The sequence below is a fragment of the Erpetoichthys calabaricus genome, chromosome 13 (assembly GCF_900747795.2).
Source record: "Erpetoichthys calabaricus chromosome 13, fErpCal1.3, whole genome shotgun sequence".
Taxonomy (NCBI): domain Eukaryota; kingdom Metazoa; phylum Chordata; class Cladistia; order Polypteriformes; family Polypteridae; genus Erpetoichthys; species Erpetoichthys calabaricus.
The window spans coordinates 133226956-133248571 of record NC_041406.2 but is presented as its reverse complement, the minus strand read 5'-3'; the positions used below and the strand labels follow the sequence as shown (position 1 = coordinate 133248571).

At 38.7% G+C, this 21616-nt stretch overlaps 2 protein-coding genes across 3 annotated transcripts in view; one reads left to right on the top strand and one right to left on the bottom strand.

Moving 5' to 3' along the window:
• Positions 1-4752, top strand: part of taf2 (TAF2 RNA polymerase II, TATA box binding protein (TBP)-associated factor) — a 384123-nt gene extending 379371 nt beyond the window's left edge. The window contains exons 26-27 of the mRNA XM_051935579.1: positions 3576-3681; positions 4122-4752. Coding sequence (XP_051791539.1) covers positions 3576-3681; positions 4122-4408 — 393 coding nt within the window. The 3' untranslated portion in view covers positions 4409-4752. The remainder of the gene's footprint in view (positions 1-3575; positions 3682-4121) is intronic.
• The window catches only part of LOC127529990 (uncharacterized), a 798609-nt gene that overhangs the window by 540523 nt on the left and 236470 nt on the right, over positions 1-21616 (bottom strand). The window lies entirely within an intron of this gene.

Genomic DNA, 21616 nt, shown 5'->3' with positions numbered 1-21616 from the left:
GTCCAATAAATGTTGCTTCTCTTTAAGCATGTGTCTAGCTAGCTGTACTGCTATGGTGGAAAAAGTTTGCAACATGCCTCACCTGACAAAGCAAGCAGGCAATTGTTGGAATTTTCACAGCAGCATGTGATATAAAAGTGAGCACGTCCTCAAAAGCAGCCAACTTGAAGTAACTACATAATAGTGACATTATTAGTCACGATGGCCTGTTCTTTTTCTTTTATGTTACAATCATTCAGTGGCTCTGTCAATAACCACCAGCTCTAGATCCTTGTTTTACAATGCTTACTTTTTGTCTGAGGACTGTGAGAACATATTTTCGAGACTGATTAACATGACTGCCACATGCAACTGAGGAATTATAGGAAGACGTGAGTCTTCCCACTATATATTTAATTTCAACTAATTCAAGATTATTTTAAATGTCCAATAGGGGAATAAATTTTGCTAACAGTTTAGTTGAAGTGTGTCTACTCAGAGACTCATAACACATAAATAAATTTATTATTTGAGAAGCAATGTTTGTTTTATAATAATATTTGCAAGATGATATAGATGATTTATAAAACAAGGAGCTGACACATAATATGTGTGGACTCAGATATTGTGATACATAAGTTAGTTAAATTATGGTAAACTTTGAAAAGGTGTGAACATTGTAATTTTTTTTAAAGCAATGATATTTTATTCCACATCTTCTAAATACTGATGTTAAGCTGTCCATTACTAATCAAGTATTTCTTCTTATGCATATGTAATGAAGTCACTATGTAGACACCCTTCAAATAAAGTGTTACTGAAATTTGTCACATTATATTAATGTCCAATATCCATTGTTAAGTAATGTCTAAAAAAGCCATCACTTCAAATATATCAGTGCACACTAATTCAGTCAAGATAAAATTAATATCAGATCGAATCTGGACATTGTGAATTGGAATCGAATTGGGACATCAGTGCTGATACCCAGCCCTAATGAAGGGCATTCTATAACATTCTACATCCTTCAGTATGCAATACACCAACAGTGGAGAGGATGCAATTATCCATATGTTCACTTAGATCTCTCATGCATCAGTGCTAAGCAATCATTTAACACAGCGAAAAGTAAGATCAATAAGCAAACGTACTCTAATGAAACCTGTCCATTTGGTCTTTTAGGCTTTGATTGTTTTTTCAGGGTAATTTTTGAAAGTAGAGAAATTTCTTCAGAGCAACTGATGATAGCTTAAAATTCATCCTCATCAGTTACACACACTGCAGCTATGTGCAAAAAAGCGAGCTCATCCCCCAACACATTTAGGTTGTCCAGTGTTGGAAGCAGCACATCCCACTCCCTGCAGCAGAGACTTCCATAGGGGCCTTCATTTCACATTTTACACATGGGCACCACCAATCACCACTTGTTTGTTGCATCATCGTAATTTTCAGTTACATGTTTTGCTCTGTTTGCCTCTCCAAATCTGTTCTTCTCTCTTTTTTCTGTCGTCTTTAATCTGTTGGAGCTCCTCAACAGTACATTCTGGCTCAGACAAATATGGTTAATCAGTTATGCTAAATGTATCATATTCATTGTTGGAAATATTGCTAGTTTCAAATGATAGCTTATTTGTTTAAATCCTGAAAGAAAATGTACCCATAAAGAATTGATTAACAAAATGATAATGGAGTGTGTGGCATTCACAAAATAAGATAGAGGAAACCACGCCGCAGTGGAGGTGGGGCCGGAATTGTTTGTGTGGTTGGGGTAGTGAAAGATTGATGCAAAGAGAGAGATAATCAAGATGAGGTGCAGAGGTGATTTTCTTTTAAATTGACCAAATCTCACAAAATGGATGTATTTGGTAAGTTTAAGCCACTTTTTTGTTATTGTTTGGACCCTGGTACCCTTCAGCTCCCTTATAAGCTGCAAGAACTGGCATGGTATTTTTACAGTTTATTAAAAAAAAGTAATATACAGTTGTGCTCATACATACCCTGGAAGAATTTGTAAGATGTGTACCACACTTTAAAGAAAAGATGACTGATCAGGCAAAAGTAATTTAATTTACTTTTAATGGAATCCAACTTAAATTATAATGCATCGCAGAATAGCACAACTATTAAACAAAACATACTAATAAGGAACATAATCAGAATGGACCCTGTTCAAAAGTTAGCATACCCTTAGTTCTTACTACTGTTTATTGCCCACTTTACCATCAATGATGGCAAGCAGTCTTTTTTGATAGTTGTGGATGAGGACCTTGATTTTCTCAGGTGGTAGAGCTGCCCATTCTTCTTGGCGAAAAGCTTCCAGGTCCTGTAAATTCTTGGGTTGCCTTGCATGAACTGCACGTTTGAGATCTCCCTGAAGTGGCTCATTTAAAATAAAGTTAGGAGACACTGATGACTGTTCTGCTGTAGCCACCGAAGGATCAACTTGTACTTATGTTTTGGATCACTGTCATGTTGGAAGATCCACTGTGTCCCGTGCGCAACTTCCAGACTGATTAATGCAAGTTGTCCTCCAATATTTTCCGGTAACATGTGCATTCATCTTGCCATCAATTTTCACTAAGTTACTTGTGCCGCTGTAGTTCACACATTCCCAGAATGTCAGGGATCCAACTCCATGCTCCACGGTAAGGTGGTGTACTTTTCGTCATGGGCCTTGTTGCATCCTGTCCAAACATAGTGTTAATGTTTGTGACCATAAAGTTCACTTTTGGCCTTATCACTCCAAAGGACTTTGTTCCAGAAGTTTTGAGGCTTGTCTAGATGCATATTGACATGGTTTTGTGGCATTAGCTTTTTTTCTTCTAACTCGACCACGCAGCCCATTTTTGTTCAAGTACCTCTTTATTGTGTATTTTGAAACAGTAACACCATTTGTTTGCACAGAATCCTGTATCTCAGCTGAAGTGGCTTGTGGGTTTTTCTTGGCAGCTGGACAAGTGATCCATGCTGAAATCTTTTTTGGTCTACCTAACTGAGGCCTGGTAACAACAGAACTTCTGACTTTCCACCATTTTTTTTTTATCAAAGCCTGTACACTACTGACAGGCATTTTCAGATCTTCAGGTATCTTTTTATATTACTGATTTTATACAAATAACCAAACTTTTCTCACAGGTCCATTGACAGTTCTTTTGCTTTCCCCTTGGTTTGGTATCCAGCAAAGTCAGTGCAACTCTGCATCAGTTTAAATTGACTATTTATACACAGACACTGATTATATTACACCTGCCGACAGTTTGATGCTGAGGAAACTGCAGATCATTGTGACAAAGAAGCTGAGAACTTAAAATTCACTAATATATGAAAAGAGACTTAAAAGTGATATTGCATCATATAAACTGGCAAATCTTTTATATCCATAATGTTTAGTCCAAAATGGCCACAGTTATCTGTTTAATTTGGGGTTTCAGTTATTGGTCCACATTACTTTGGATAATCAGGGTTCTACTATATATGTTTTTTAGTCATTAAGTTATTGTTTGCTGGGTTATCTTATTAACGTTACATCTTATGATTATACAAGATGATGTACTTATGATGATATTTTTGAATAAATTTGCTTTTTCACTCTTCAGTTCTCAAATTCACAGGAAGACGAAGATATTGATATGGACACAGTTCATGACAGCCAAGCATTTATATATCATCATTTAAACATGCTCGAAAGACCATCAACTCCAGGTTTGAAATCTAAGAATAAAATCTATTTTGTCTTAAATATTCTTAACCTATGATAAATTTAATTAAACTATTTATCATTACTTTTATAAATCAGATTCTAATAACCTTTTCTCTATTGCCTTGTTTACATATATTTTAATAAACACTCGGTATGTTATCCATGTCTATTAATTTATTAATTACAATAAGAACAGAATTATTTTAATTTTGTGTTTAAACCACTTAGCTGTTTTGTGACAATAGTGTTTCCAAAGCTCTTGTATAAGATTTTTCACTAAACTTAAAATCTTGTTTTCATTTGTTTTAATAGTTATGAATATGTGTGTGTGTGTGTGTGTGTGTGTGTGTGTGTGTATATATATATATATATATATATATATATATATATATATATATATAAAATTTTTTTTGTTTTTTTTTTTTCTTTTCATTTCTTACAGGGAAAGAACCTCCTACTACAGACCCTGTTATGGTGTCAATGCCAGCAACCCCTTTATCTGTGTTTGGGAAAGATCCTCATCCCACTTCAAAACACAGTGATCATCACCATCATCATCACCACCACCATGAGCACAAAAAGAAGAAAAAGAAACACAAACACAAGCATAAACATAAACACAAACATGACAGTAGAGAAAAAGAAAAAGAAAGGGACAGAGACCAGATTGCTTTTCCCAGCAGCCCTGCTAGTGGACACTCAATTCAATCACCCTCCCTTTCTGATTAGAGGAACGTTATTTGTACAGTAGTTTGTGTACTTTTTCAACCTTATATGTACATATTCTGTCTCAATATGTCATGCCAGTAGGGAATGTGTTGCTTTAATAGTATTTTACAGTTTGTTAAATTTTTGTTCTCCTTTCTATTTTTAAATGATATGAAAATAAAGCATTCATGAAGGCTATGCAGAGCCTTAATGCCAGCCATAGTTCACTGGCACAATTATTTTATTGTTAACATTTCTAGCCTACTGTTGACTTTATTTTAGTCATCTTTTTATTAAACAAGTTTGTACTGAAATAATTTAAAATGTACAAAGTGTTACAACCCAATAAATATGATTTAATTTTTTTATGTTTGTGAAGTTCTTCAGTGTCTCTTATTAGAGATTTATGTGTGACTTAAGTATATGCTGCAAGTTTAATTGTCTTGATATTTTCCTGTTTTGCTTTGATTATCTCAATTTTACAGGCTGGATTAAAATGTTGAAGCTGCTGCCTCCAAATATGTAGCTGTAAACTGAAAAATAAAAAATAAATACCATACTTTATATAACCAAGTGCCATGTATATGAAATAGCCAATATCAGTATATAGATTATTCAACTTTTTTATTATGGGCCACACAATTCTGCAGTGCTTAGTGGTGTTGCCTAAGCATCATTTGTCCTGAGCTTAAATCCTGTGCCCAGTCATCTATTTGGAATAGGCCCTGGCCAATAATATTAGGTGCCGATATTTTGTCTTTACTAAAGCATCAGTATTAGTTTTACCTGCACCAGTATTATGATGCTGAAATTCTTCAAAGTGAACCCCTTGAAGGTTGACAACCTGTCCAGAGTTTGTTCCTGCCTTGTATCGATGGCTTGATAATAAGCTCAGGCCCTTGTGACGTTGAATTGTTTTTGAGTAAAATTATATTATTTTAAAGTTATGGGCATCATGTTAATTGGTGATTTTACTTTGACTTGGTGTTAATGAGTGTACAGTGCACTGAACTGGCAGCAACCTGTCTTGGGCTGGCACAGTATCTTACACATAGAGCAGTAGGCATAGTGTGAGGGGCCAAACAGGCCATAAATCATATATTTCTGTGCGTATTCTATTGGTTTACATGTGAACACTATTGGTTTATGACTATTTACTATCAGTTTGCGTGCATACTTAATTTATTTGCGTGTGTACAATACTGGTTTCATTCATATGAACTATATTGGTTCAAGTCTGTATATTATCGGTTTGTGCTTGAACTATATCCATTTGTAAATGCGTACCACTGGTTTGCATATGAACTAGATTGATTTTTGTGTGTATATCACTGGTTCCACTATGTTTGTTATTGGTTTGTGAGTGAAATGTACTGGTTTACACCCACATGTTATCGGTTTACTTATAGACAGTATTGGCTTGCGTTCTCTGCCGGTCTAACAATGGATTTGTTACACTGGTTTCATGTGGTTAACATGTCGGTTTTGCGTTTGAACTCTACTGGTTGTATCTGTGTACTATATCAGTTTCTCGCACGAAACATACAGGGCCGGTATAGTCATGGATTGTGAAGAGAAGTAGGTAGAGAGGGATCTGTGTTTAAACAGCACAATATTTTTTTTTTCCGTACAATATGTTTGCAAGGGGACTTCGTGGTAATTACTGCTATTTAACAGAATCTATCCTTGAGTCTGTAATGAACACGAGGCTGAAGTTAGGTACGTATCCGGCTGTCTTCTTAATCGCTCCCAGCTACGTGCTTGCTTGCAACCTGTGACTGTACTTTTTCACACAGCTTTTGCAAACGAGTTACTTATTCTAAAGGCAAAATATTCTACATGTACGACTGATGCCTTAATCTAAAATAACATTTAGTTACTACTGGTTACATTTCTTATGCCACACAGACAGGTGAAGTGACTTGCTTATAGTCACACAGTGTCGGTCACAGGACTTGTACCCACAAATACAGGATTGAAAGTGCAAAGCCCTAACCGCAATGCCCCAGTGCTTGCACATCTATAATGTGTACATTATCTCTCCCTCTCTCTCTCTCTATATATATATATATATATATAATCCAATGTATGTCTGCTTTTCACGAGAGAACTACTTAACTGTAAGAGCCAATCAAAGTTTAAGCTTTGAGTTAAACTCATATTAGTGTTTCCTTAATTTGAATAGAATATAATTTCTTTCATAGTCATACCAATGGCATAGTCTTTACCCCCTTTCTTGCTATAACTGAGATACACTGTGCTAATTATTTCAGTTGTTGTATAGAATAGGTCCCAGGACACAGGGACTTAAAAGACCTATTTTCAACTTAGAAATGGGATAGGCATACAGTTTTCTGGCTGTCGTTTTGAAATGGTTCAGAAACGTTTTTGAAGTGATTTGTAATGATTTAAAATGTGACAAGATTTAAGCTTTAAACAGAACTTTTCTTAACAAGAAATTTCTTTTTTTTTCTATTTTAATTATCTGTTTTGTGTGAACTGTTTTACTTTGAATTTTAACTAAAACTTTTAAAAATGAAGATATTTTGTCTGTGTAACCATTTCAGCATGTCAGGCTTTTGTTGAATCCCATTTTTTAAGTTAGAGTTGCTGAACTTTGGTAATTTTGGAAAAATGCAGCTACATTAACAGAATTTGATGAGGCTTTTTTCTGTAATTTTCCTGAACATTCCAGTTGATTTTGCGACTTCTCTCATTTCGCTATATATCATAGTTTGCTTGCGGTACAGATTTATTTGTGCGAATCTGAGAGACACCCAGCAGGGTGGGGCCCTCCTCACTCACGCACCAGCCTTGGGATGTTCCTTACAACAACATTTATTTATATAGCACATTTTCATACAAAAAAGTAGCTCAAAGTGCTTTACATAATGAAGAAAAGAAAAATAAAAGACAAAATAAGAAATTAAAATAAGACAACATTAGTTAACATAGAAAAAGAGTAAGGTCCGATGGCCAGGGGGGACAGAAAAAACAAAAAAAAAACTCCAGATGGCTGGAGAAAAAAATAAAATCTGCAGGGGTTCCAGGCCACGAGATCGCCTAGTGCCCTCTGGGCATTCTACCTAACAAAAATGAAATAGTCCTCTTTGTATTTAGGGTTCTCACGGAAGGACTTGATGATGATGGTCATGCAGACTTCTGACTTTTAATCCATCACTGTTGGAACATCACGGTGCTTTGAGTAGATGGTGGTGGTGCAAGCCACCAGAAAAGGAACAGAAGAGAGAGTAGGGGTTAGTACAGATTTTAGAGCCACCATGAATAGTTATTATAATGAATTGGATATACAGAGTATCAGGATTAAATTACAGTGAAGTTATGAGAAGGCCATGTTAAAATAATGTGTTTTCAGCAGTTTTTTGAAGTGCTCCACTGTATTAGCCTGGCGAATTCCTATTGGCAAGCTATTCCAGATTTTAGGTGCATAACAGCAGAAGGCCGCCTCACCACTTCTTTTAAGTTTTGCTCTTGGAATTTTAAGGAGACACTCATTTGAGGATCTGAGGTTACAATTTGGAATATAAGATGTCAGACATTCCAATATATAAGATGGGGTGAGATTATTTAAGGCTTTATAAACCATAAGCAGAATTTTAAAGTCAGTCCTGAATGACACAGGTAACCAGTGTAGTGACATCAAAACTGGAGAAATATGCTCGGATTTTCTTTTCCTGGTTAGGATTCTAGCAGCTGCATTCTGCACTAGTTGCAAACGATTTGTCTTTTTTGGGTATTCCTGAGAGGAGTGCGTTACAGTAATCTAGTCGACTGAAAACAAACACGTGAACTAATTTCTCAGCATCTTTCGATGATATAAGAGGTCTAACTTTTGCTCTGTTTCTTAAGTGAAAAAATGCTGTCCTAGTAATCTGATTAATATGTGATTTAAAATTCAAATTACAGTCAATAGTTACCCCTAAGCTTTTTACCTCCGTCTTGACTTTTAATCCTAATGTATCCAGTTTATTTCTAATAGCCTCATTGTATCCAGCCATCCATCCTCTTCCACTTATCCGAGATCGGGTCGTGGGGGCAGCAGCTTGAGTAGAGATGCCCAGACTTCCCTCTCCCCGGCCACTTCTTCTAGCTCTTCCGGGAGAATCCCAAGGCGTTCCCAGGCCAGCAGAGAGACATAGTCCCTCCAGCGTGTCCTGGGTCTTCCCCGGGGCCTCCTCCCGGTTAGACGTGCCCGGAACACCTCACCAGAGAGGCGTCCTGGAGGCATCCTGATCAGATGCTCGAGCCACCTCATCTGACTCCTCTCGATGCGGAGGAGCAGCGGCTCTACTCTGAGCTCCTCCCAGATGACTGAGCTTCTCACCCTATCTTTAAAGGAAAGCCCAGACACCCTGCAGAGGAAACTCATTTCAGCCGCTTGTATTCGCGATCTTATCCATTCAGAAATACAAGTCAGACATTGTGTTAGTGAATCAAGAGAATGGGGATCATCAGGTGCTATTGATAAATACAGCAGTGTGTCATCAGCATAGCTGTGGTAGCTCACGTTGTGCCCTGAGATAATCTGAGAAGAACAGCGGACCCAGGATAGAACCTTGTGGAACACCATATAGGATATCATGTGTCTTTGAGTTGTAATTACCACAACTAACAAAGAATTTTCTCCCTGCCAGGTAGTATTCAAACCAATTTAAGACACTGCCAGAGAGGCCCACCCATTGACGAAGGTGAATTTTAAGAATATTATGATCAATGGTGTCAAATGCGGCACTCAGATCTAAGAGGATGAGAAGAGATAAATGGCCTCTGTCTGCATTTACCCACAAGTCATTTACTACTTTAACGAGTGCAGTTTCTGTGCTGTGATTTGTTCTAAAACCTGACTGAAATTTATCAAGAATAGCAGGTTTATTGAGGTGCTCATTTAACTGTATAATGATTGCCTTCTCTAGAATTTTACTTAAGAAAGAGAGGTTAGAGTTGGGTCTAAAATTTTCAAGAGCAGAGGGGTCAAGATTATTTTTCTTAAGTAGGGGTTTAACTACCGCAGTCTTAAGACAGTCTGGGAAGACCCCCGTATCTAATGACGAATTTACTATGTCAAGAATATTATCAATTAGCACGCCCGATACTTCTTTGAAAATATTTTTTGGTATGGGGTCAAGGACGCAGGTGGAGAGTTTCAGTTGAGAAATGATTTTATGTAAATCAGGTAAATCTATCCTAGTGAAAGACTTTAATTTGTTTATAACGGAGTACTGGGGTTTAGGAGGATCCTTAGTGTTGGGGAGATATACTATGTTATTTCTAATATCATTAATTTTTTGATTGAAAAATACAGCAATAGCCTCACAGGTTTTACTGGAAGTACTTAGGAGGCATTCCTTTGAGTTACCTGGGTTTAGCAGACGATCAATCGTCGAGAATAAGACTCTGGGATTACTAGCATTGTTATTTATAATCTTAGAGAAATAGCAGCGCCTCTCAAGACGGACTGTGTTATTGTATTCTGTTATTTTAACTTTTAATATTTCATAGTCAATAGTTAGTTTAGTCTTCCTCCACTTACGCTCAGCTCTACGGCATGTTCTCTTTAAATCAGACACTCTTTGGGTCTTCCATGGTATAACAATGCTAGAAGATTTTTTAACTGTCTTTTCAGGTGCAACTAAGTCAACAGCAGCCCTCACTTTAGTATTAAATCTTTCCACCTTATTATTTACATTATCCTCACTATTATAATTGGCACTATAAACGGACTGATTGCTTAGAATGTTTGTAAGTTTTAAAGCTGCTGATGAGTCAAAGAAGCGTTTTTTAACAATATGCTTCTCATGAGTGTTTTCTATCATTATTTCTATATTAAAAAGTAGAAGAAATGGTCTGATAGACTCATATCAATTACTAAGTCTAACGTATGACCTGCTTTATGTGTAGGCTGATTAACGAGCTGTCTCAAATCAAGAGTCCAGGAGGTTCATTAATTCTTTTACTTTTTGATCACACTGATTATCTATATGAAAATTAAAGTCGCCGACTATTAAGAGTGTGTCATAGTTCGTAATTAAAATTGACATTAAGTCAGAGAATTCCTCAAAGAAAGACACGTTATTTATTTAGAATTTAGGAGGTCTGTACACGGATAATACTAGAAAGTGTGAATCTCCATGAATAACAACGGTGAGATACTCAAAGGACTTGAATTTACCAAAACTGACATCTTTACATTTTAACCGGCTTGAGTAAATGTTTGCTAGTCCGCCGCCTCTCTTTCCTTGGCGATTCGCACGAGTAAAACTGTAATCCGGAGGCGCAGATTCGATTAAAACAGCTGTGCCATCTGAGCTAAGCCACGTTTCTCAAAAATCAATTTTTCTATCACTAATAAGATCGTTGATAAAAAACGTCTTGTTAGTTAAAGCTCTAACATTTAATAGTGCCATATTTAATGTTTCGGAGAGGCAGAGATGAATACTATGTGCGTTATTGATATTTGGATATTTTATAAGTTATTTTTATTAGTGCCGCTCTGTGTGTATTTTTTGTTTAATCTATAGTCTGTTTTTATAGTTTTAATACATTGTTCATCTAGAGTAGTGATTTTAATTAAATTATTGGTGTTTATGCCGTATTGCCTAGATTTTCTGCATGCATTGAGATTGGTTATTAGAGTATTAATGTTGAGCATTTTTACGGAAGATTTTATTAATCAATTATCATGTCCTAGCACAGCAATAGCATTTCGGTAGGGGTTAAGAGTAGAGATAGATAGTCAAGATAAACGAATTACCTTAAGTATGTTTTCGGAGAGGACCTGGGCGCCGAAACTGTTTGGATGCAGGCCATCCACTTAGCTAGCAAAACGAGAGAACTACTTAACAAATTTAGATCTGTATTTTTTCTATAATTTGCTTAAACATTCCAGTTGATTTTGCAACTTCTTTCATCATGATAAGAATCATAGTTTGCTTGCAGGAGCGATATATTCGCGCTAATCCGAGATAGAGGCTGCGGGCCGAGGGGAGAGGAGAGCGTGATGTCAGGAGTGGGGAGCCAGGCAGGGCCACCCTCACTGTCTTGTTTCACTACTACGCAGGCGGAGCCGTGGGGGGCAGCTAGTTTGACATAGTATAAACATGTCCATTCTTTGAAGAGCTAAATATTACACATTTTGGAGCTAAGTTGCAGCATGTTGTGCCACGTTACCTTTCAGGGTTTTGTGACAAGGCAGTTTTTTAAGATGCAGCCGAGAGTTGCAGTGTGGGTACCTGGGTGAAACTGACAAAGTATTCCCACTCCGATATCTGATAAATGGAATTGACGGTGATATTTAATGGACACTGTAAAGGGTTAAATCATGTTGAACCACCTTCATTTTCACAGTATTGTGACAAGACCGATTCCTTTGTTAAATTAAAGTTTAGTTTAACATTTTTGACCTGTGCAGGTCCAAAATCTGGAATACTTATTTTTTTCAAATAATTGATCAATTTATAATAATGCCGATTAATGTACACACTGTAGAATATTTTGCCTTGCTGTTATCCATATTACTAACCGAGAATGGTAAACCGGATATGGACGCAGGTACATGGCATGCCCATGGACGCAGGAGACATAGTGCGCAGGCGCCGACAGCGAGCGAAGTCTGATCCACCGAGAACGAAGGAGTCACAGCTCAAAAACGAAGGAGCTCAACTAACGTAAATAAGAAATGAGGCAACGCGCCCATAGGTAACGACACAGCCACACAAAAAAGAGGATTCCGCGCTGCGCCCCAGAGTCAAACGGAAGAGGCTACGGAGGCCCCACAGGTCCACAAAGATAGTACGGAAGGCGCGTGAAAGTACGAAAGGCGCATGCGCCTACAACGCGCTTCTGAACTAAACAGCCACACTACACAGCATGGCCCACGCGCTTCTAACACACCTATGGAGGCCCCACAGGTCCACAAAGATGCGAGCCCGCATGGATAAAAACAATAGACGTGGGTGCCTACAACGCGCGTCTGAAACCGTGGAAGCAAAACTGTCTCGGCTCCAAAACCAAACAGCTCGACTAACGGAGCTACAAAAACGAGCCCACACGGACAAATACAATGAACATAGATGCCTACAATGCGCGTCTGAAACTGCGGAAGCAAAGCAGTCACGGGTTCAAAACGAACGACCACAACTGACGGAGATACATACAGAAGCAAGCCCACCTGAATACAATTAATGAACGTAGGCGCCTACAACGTGCCTCTCAAACAGCAGAGTGAATAGATAAACGGCAACGAAAGGAACGACAGACGGCCGATAAACAATTCCGCCAATTAGCTGACAACGCATTCTGTAATGAGTCCACTATTAGTGGACATTCATTATGATTAATGAATATACTTCCTTTGTTACACTCCAATATATCTCATACATTCATCAATGTATTTCGGGTTACCCAACACCGGGGGTAGGCGAGCGGAGCCCCCTTGTAATAGAATAAGAAGCTGGTTTGCAAAAGCTGTGTGAATAAGCATATACTGGATGTAGCTAGGAGTGAATGAAAAGCCGGCCAAATGCATACCTAACTTCAGTCCCATGATCATTTCAGAATTAAGGGAAAATACTGATAAAAACATACAGTGACGTACAAAAGTATGCAATCCCTTTAAAAGTCATCCTAATTTTCTGCATGGTAAAAGATTTGTCTACATGTTTATTCATTCAGTCTTTTTAATGTGAACTCTTGTGCTGTAACAATACATTTTCAGAGTCCAAATAAACCATTTTCTGTAGATATTTAACTGAAGAAGAAAAACTCCAAAGTTAGTGTTTGCATTAAGTATTCAAGCCCAACACATTCATACTTTGTCAAGAACCCTTTTGCTGCAGTAACAGCCTTCATTCTTTTGGGGTATGTAAGTAGGCCCCAGTTCTGCACATTGTTCAGGAGTGATTCTTCCCTGTTCTTCTTGGCAGGATTTCTAGAGACCCTCTATGTTGGTGGGATGGCACCTCTGAACAGCAGTTTTCAAATAGTGCCACAGATTCTCAGCAGGGTTAAGATCAGGGCTTTGACTTGGCCACTCCAAAACATTCACCTTTCTGTTTTTGAGCCATCCCAGTGTCACTTTGGCCTAATGCTTAGGGTCATTGTCATGTTGAAAAATTAATCTTCTCCCGAGCTTTAGATTCATAGCAGATTGGAACAAGTTCTCCTGCAGTATTGTGTGGTATTTGTGCCCATGCATTGTCTCTACAGCTCTGACAAGATTTTTAGTTCCAGCACATGAGAAACATCCCCATAGCATTATGCTGCCACCACCATATTTTATGGTAGGTATGGTGTTTGTTTTATGCCACACATACCTCTTTGAAGTCTGGCCAAAAAGTTCTATTTTGGTCTCGTCTAACCATAAAACCCTCTCCCACATCTTAACTGGGTCTTTCTCATGCTTTGTGATAAATGCCATACATGCTTTTATGTGGACCTTCTTAAGGAATGGCTTCTTTCTTGCTACCCTCCTGTAGAGGCCTGTTTTACGGAGAGCTCTTGAAATTGTGGACCCCTGCACTTTCACTCCAGTTTCAGCCAAAGAGCATTACAGATATCTGAGAGCAACGGTTGGATTTCTAGTCGCCTTTCTCACCAGTCGATGTCCCACTCTTATTTAGTTTTGAGGAATTGCCTGTTCTAGTAAGAGGCTGGGTGCTGTGATGAACCTTCCACTTTCTGATGATGGATCCATCAGTGCTCAATGGGACATTCAAACTCTTTGATATTTTTTATAACCATTTCCTGCTATCTTGTTCATTTCAATAACTTTGTTTCTCACATCAGTAGAATGCTCCTTTGTCTTCATTTTTGCAGTGACTGTGCAACGAAGACTTCGGCCTTTACAAAGGGGGCTTTTTATATCCAGAGAGACAGAAAGGACTCACAAGTAGCACCTCATTATGTTTAATTATGACTGTCACCTTTGTCATTGGTGTAAACCTGGAGCTTCCAAAGCACAGAGGTTTAAATACTTACGTAGACACTGACTTTGGAGTTTTTCTTCTTCAGTTAAATGTCTACAGAAAATGCTTTATTTTTGACTTTGGAAATGTTTTATTACAACATACAGTAAGAAAAATACTGAATGAATAAATATGTGTACAAATCTTATGTCTTGCAGAAAATTATGATGACTTTCAAGGGGACTGAATACTTTTGCATGACCCTGTATGTTTGTGAAAGGGCTTGTTGGTAATTATTTTTAACTTCAGACCCATAATCATTTCAGATGTTAAGTACGCATTCAGCTGGCTTTTTATTCACTCCTCGCTACATATATGCTTGAAGTCAGTTACTTATTCACAAACCAGCTTCTTTTTCTATGTGTGGCAGGAGGCTGGGGATCAGACCCAGCCGGGATGCCTGGAAGGACCTGGAGGCGGATTATACATCCCCTGGGCCATGAGGGGGCAACCGCCCTGGATAGCGTGGGGACCACAGGGATGGAGCGAGGAAGCTCAAACCCATTGGGGCCAGGGGGCGCCCCAAGCCTCATAGTGCCCGGGACATCTGCACTTCCGCCACACCTGGGAAGGTTGATGGAGGACTTTCCAGGAATGCCTGGAGTGCTTCCAGGTGCTCATGCGGCACTTCCACCACGCCAGGAAGTACTGTCGGAAGGACGTCAACGAGCACCTGGAGCACATCCGGGTGATTATAAAAGGGGCCGCCTTCCTACAGTCGGGGAGCCAGAGTCAGGTGCTGGAGGAGGACGAAGCTCCAGCGAGAGGAAGAAAGGCGGCCCACGGACGTTTCAAGGCCTGTGTGAGGGTGACTGTGTGCTGTGCAGGACGGTGTTGGGGACATTGTGTAAATAAAGCGTGTGTTTTATAGTACTGCCGGTGTCTGTCTGATGGTGTTCGGGCTACCTCTCACATATGTTCACAGCAGGGCAAAGTATTCTACAGCGTGTACATAAATCGGCAAACTGATCCATTATTTGAAAAAATAAATACTGTATATACTCACGGATAAGTTCTCCCGCGGATAAGTCAGGACTTGATTTTACCGTATAATTTCCAGTATTTTATAATGTCGGTTGTCCAAGAGATTATGATATGCTAACACCCACTTGAGAGAGTAACCACGGAGCACACTGCCTTTTTGTTTCTATGTGTAAAGCAACGTTTGCAGTGATTTATATTTTTTGTATCTCACAGCCTCATACACGTTTATCGTAAGAGCATCCCTTATCTACGATAGAGCGTTCAGTCAGAAGAAATTGGTAACTGCGCTGCTGCAACAAAATTCGATGTGTCTGAGAAACTGGTGCGAGACTGGAGGAGTCAAGAAGATGTTAAAAAAAATGTAAGTGTCACATTTTTGAATGGTTGTATAAGTTGGGGTCTGATTTTATGATCAATTTTTCGGGTTTCAAGACCCGAATTATACGTGAGTATATACGGTATTCCAGATTTTGGACTTGAACGGGCTGAAAATGTTAAACTCAACTTTAACGAAGGTATCTGTCCTGGACAAGTTTATATTACGCCAATTATTATACACATTGTGGATATGCAATCATTGTGGCATGGTGCTTAAGATTTTGCACTTTTAAATCCTGAGTATGTGGGTTCAAGTCCTGATACTGAGACTGTAACCATGAGCCAGTCACTTCACCTGCCTGTGCAGTGTGGGGGTCACTGGGCAAAAGAAATGTAACCAGTTTTATCTAAGTGTTGTATGTTGGATAAAGGTGTCAGTCGTAAATGTAGAATATTTTGCCCTTAGAATAAGTGACTGATTTCAAAAGTTGTGTGAAAAGGTACAGTGGCTGGTTGTGAGCAAACATGGACCTGGAAGCGAATAAGAAGATGGCCAAATACGTAAACTAACTTCAATTACAGACTCAAGGGTAGATTCTGTTAAATAGTAATAATTACTACAAAGTCCTTTCGCAAACGTATTGTGCGAAAAAGAAAATACTGCAGTGTTTGAACGCAGATCGGTCTCCTGTCTGCTTCTCTTCACACTCCATGACTCTACCGGCCCTTGAGTTCCTGTTTCTTGCCCCTCCCATTGCTGCCAAAGATCATGTGAACAACCAGTACACAGTGGTGGCCAAACGTTTTGAGAGTGACACAAATATTACATAAAGTTTGCAGCCTCAGTTTTTATGACGGCAATTTTTATATACCTGTACTCCAGAATGTTATGAAGAGTGATCAGATGAATTGCATTTAATTGTAAAGTCCCTCTTTGCCATGAAAATGAACTTAATCCCAAAAAACCCATTTCCACTGCATTTCATCCCTACCACAAACGGACCTGCTGACATCATTTCGGTGATCCTCTCATTAACACAGGTGACAGTGTTGACGAGGACAAGGCTGAAGATCACACTGTCATGCTGATTGAGTTAGAACAGAGAGGTTCAATTGTTGTGAAGAACACTTCAGGGCACCCAAGAAAGTCCAGCAAGCACCAGGACTGTCTCCTGAAGCTGATTCATGGCTCGGGAGCGGGGCACCACCAGCTTGCTCAGGAATGGCAGCAGGATGGTGTGAGTGCATCTGCACGCACAGTGAGGTGAAGACTTTTGGAAGATGGCCTGATGTCAAGAAGGGCAGCAAAGAAGCCACTTCTCTCCAAGAAAAACACCAGGGACCATGAATGATATTCTCCAAAAGGTACATGGATTGGATTGCTAAGGACTGGGGTAAAGTCATTTTCTCTGATGAATCTCCTTTCCGAATGTTTAGGGCATCCAGAAAAAAAGATTATCTGGAGAAGAAAAGATGAGCACTACTATCAGTCCTGTGTCATGCCAACAGTAATGCATCCTGATATCATTCATGTGTGGAGTAGCTTCTCAGCCAACGGAGTGGGCTCACTCACAATTTTGCCTAAGAACACGGCCATGAATAAAGAATGGTACCAAAACATCCTCTAAGAGCAACTTCTCCCAACCATTCAAGAACAGTTTGGTGACGAACAATGCCTTTTCCAGCATGATGGAACATTGTGCCATAAGGCAAAAGTGATAACTAAGTGGCTTGGGGAACAAAACTTTGAAATTTTGGGTCTGTAGCCAGGAAACTCCCCTGACCTTAATCCAATTGCAGAACGTGTGGTCAATCCTCAAAAGGCAGGTGGACAAACAAACTCCCAAGTATTGATTATGCAAGAATAGGCTGCCATCAGTCAGGATTTGGCCCAGAAGTTGATGGACAGTATTCCAAGGTGAATTGCAGAGGTCTTGAATAAGAAGGGCCAACACTGCAAATATTGCCTCTTTGCATAAACTTAATGTAATTGTCAATAAAAGCCTTTGAAACTTATGAAATGCTTGTAATTATACTTCAGTATACCACAGAAACATCTGACAAAAAGATCTAAAAACATTCAAGCGGCAAACTTTGTGAAAACCAACACTTGTGTCATTCTCCAAACTTTTGGACACGACTGTAGTTCGCACGCAGAACCGATAGAGATCATACACAAAGTTGTGATAGAGTGCATACACATAACCAGTAAGTGTCTTACACAAAACCAACGATGTACATACATACAACCATCAGAGTTCAAGCGCAAAACTGACAGGTTACCCACATGAAACCAGTATAAGATGTGCATGAAACCAATATAGTGCATACACAATATCTATTGTTAGACTTGCACAGATCACAAGCCAATATACTGTACATAGTTCATATGCAAATCAATAACAAATATCCTGGAACCAGTGACATCCACATGCAAATCAATATAATTCATATATAAACCAGTGGTATGTATATACAAACGGATATAGTTCACGTACAAACCGATAATATATGGACACAAACCAATATAGTTCATATGAAAGAAAGCAGCATTGTATGCATGCAAACCAATTAAGTATACATTTAAATAATCATAAACCAATAGTTTTTGTACAAAAATATATGATTTATGGCCTGTTTGGCCCCTCATTGCATAGGCTACATTTTGCAAACAACTGGTTTAGAAGCTGCGGTGGGTTGGCACCCTGCCCAGGATTGTTTCCTGCCTTGTGCCCTGTGTTGGCTGGGATTGGCTCCAGCTGACCCCCGTGACCCTGTGTTCGGATTCAGCGGGTTGGAAAATGGATGGATGGTTTAGAAGCCCATTAAATGGATACTGTGTCTGGTTTCTCACACTGAATGCCACCTATTCAAACCTGCTTACCACTTCCACTTTCTAATTTTAAGCTACGTTAGAAAGAAAATCGAGTTAATTCAACTACAAATGCTGTATTCCTGGTTATATCTGTATCCATTAACTATGATATGGGCACAAAGAAAACGTGTCGTTGCAAATTTAAATTGTTTTGGATTAATATTTATATGCAGATGTTCACAAAACACTATATAATGTGAAGTGAAATCAAAATTATTGAGATACTTCTAAATCCTTAATTGTAGAAAAATTCAGTGTTATAATCTTCACATACTGTATTTGTACCTTGACAGACTTCCATCAGCTGTGGTATACATGGTTTTCCGCTGAAGTAACCTTTTTAAAAGGAGTACACCTGACTATGATGAAGGCTATAAACCAGATTCAAGATAAGATTATTGAAAAGCAACAATTAGAAAAAATGGTAAGAAAACTGACGACATTAAATTTCCCTAGAAAACAGTCCATTGTGAAAAAAGAGGGTAATTGTCATATTATTTCTGGGTCAATTCAAGAGATATTGTTTTTCATAAGGATTTGTGTTTGTCATTGAATTAAATAGGATGAACTGTGCATACAGCAATTCCCTGGGTACTTAAGATACCTGAGCTTGGTAAGAAAGTAACAAAATCAATGCCATCTTTGCAAAAACATGCATTGAATTTTGAGTGTAGGTTGCCTGTCAGTGTGTAGATGTTTCTGTGGTTTAATAAGACCAGAACTGTCAGTCCAGTCAGTGTGTTTCTTTTATCAGATCCCATATGATGTACAGTATGAAGACATAATGCATAATAGTCACAGGAGAGTATAGACATACAGTGGTGTGAAAAACTATTTGCCCCCTTCCTGATTTCTTATTCTTTTGCATGTTTGTCACACAAAATGTTTCTGATCATCAAACACATTTAACCATTAGTCAAATATAACACAAGTAAACACAAAATGCAGTTTGTAAATGGTGGTTTTTATTATTTAGGGAGAAAAAAAAATCCAAACCTACATGGCCCTGTGTGAAAAAGTAATTGCCCCCTGAACCTAATAACTGGTTGGGCCACCCTTAGCAGCAATAACTGCAATCAAGCGTTTGCGATAACTTGCAATGAGTCTTTTACAGCACTCTGGAGGAATTTTGGCCCACTCATCTTTGCAAAATTGTTGTAATTCAGCTTTATTTGAGGGTTTTCTAGCATGAACCGCCTTTTTAAGGTCATGCCATAGCATCTCAATTGGATTCAGGTCAGGACTTTGACTAGGCCACTCCAAAGTCTTCATTTTGTTTTTCTTCAGCCATTCAGAGGTGGATTTGCTGGTGTGTTTTGGGTCATTGTCCTGTTGCAGCACCCAAGATCGCTTCAGCTTGAGTTGACGAACAGATGGCCGGACATTCTCCTTCAGGATTTTTTGGTAGACAGTAGAATTCATGGTTCCATCTATCACAGCAAGCCTTCCAGGTCCTGAAGCAGCAAAACAACCCCAGACCATCACACTACCACCACCATATTTTACTGTTGGTATGATGTTCTTTTTCTGAAATGCTGTGTTCCTTTTACACCAGATGTAACGGGACATTTGTCTTCCAAAAAGTTCAACTTTTGTCTCATCAGTCCACAAGGTATTTTCCCAAAAGTCTTGGCAATCATTGAGATGTTTCTTAGCAAAATTGAGACGAGCCCTAATGTTCTTTTTGCTTAACAGTGGTTTGCGTCTTGGAAATCTGCCATGCAGGCCGTTTTTGCCCAGTCTCTTTCTTATGGTGGAGTCGTGAACACTGACCTTAATTGAGGCAAGTGAGGCCTGCAGTTCTTTAGACGTTGTCCTGGGGTCTTTTGTGACCTCTCGGATGAGTCGTCTCTGTGCTCTTGGGGTAATTTTGGTCGGCCGGCCACTCCTGGGAAGGTTCACCACTGTTCCATGTTTTTGCCATTTGTGGATAATGGCTCTCACTGTGGTTCGCTGGAGTCCCAAAGCTTTAGAAATGGCTTTATAACCTTTACCAGACTGATAGATCTCAATTACTTCTGTTCTCATTTGTTCCTGAATTTCTTTGGATCTTGGCATGATGTCTAGCTTTTGAGGTGCTTTTGGTCTACTTCTCTGTGTCAGGCAGCTCCTATTTAAGTGATTTCTTGATTGAAACAGGTGTGGCAGTAATCAGGCCTGGGGGTGGCTACGGAAATTGAACTCAGGTGTGATACACCACAGTTAGGTTATTTTTTAACAAGGGGGCAATTACTTTTTCACACAGGGCCATGTAGGTTTGGATTTTTTTTCTCCCTAAATAATAAAAACCATCATTTAAAAACTGCATTTTGTGTTTACTTGTGTTATATTTGACTAATGGTTAAATGTGTTTGATGATCAGAAACATTTTGTGTGACAAACATGCAAAAGAATAAGAAATCAGGAAGGGGGCAAATAGTTTTTCACACCACTGTATTCTAAAGAGGCCAAATGCATAAAAAGGTATTCATTTTGATAGATTATCAAACAGGTCTGTCACTTATGAACTACAGCCACTGTCACAGTAATGTGACATTAAAACAAGTTATTTTTATGGATTAGGTCCATCAAAGCCCATGCCTAAATATAATGCAGATTTTCCATTATTTGAAAATTTCTATATGCCAAGAATTTTTTCCCTGTTCAAGGGATATCAGTACACTGAAGTATGATGCCAGCACCATTATGTAGGTGTTATGTCGGAATGTTTTGCATCAACAGGAATGGGGACATTAGTAGGTTTTTATTAATTTTATTTGAAGACAAAAACACATTCCATACAATCAGGTCATATTTAACAAACCAGAATTCAACCCCACCTGAGAGAAAGAGAGGAGAGCCAGCTAACAAGAGCAAATCTTCAAAAACATCAACGATAGAAGAATATCCTTTCCCCAGTATAAATGCTTATTCTAAAATGTTATTAATTAGATGTTGCCATATTTTAAAAAAAAGGTTTGAACAGACCCTCTAAGCAAGAATCTGAGTTTTCCCAATTTCAAAGAGTACAGATCATCAGATACCCACTGACTTCAAACACCTGGGCTCGGATTCTTCCAGTTCAGCCAG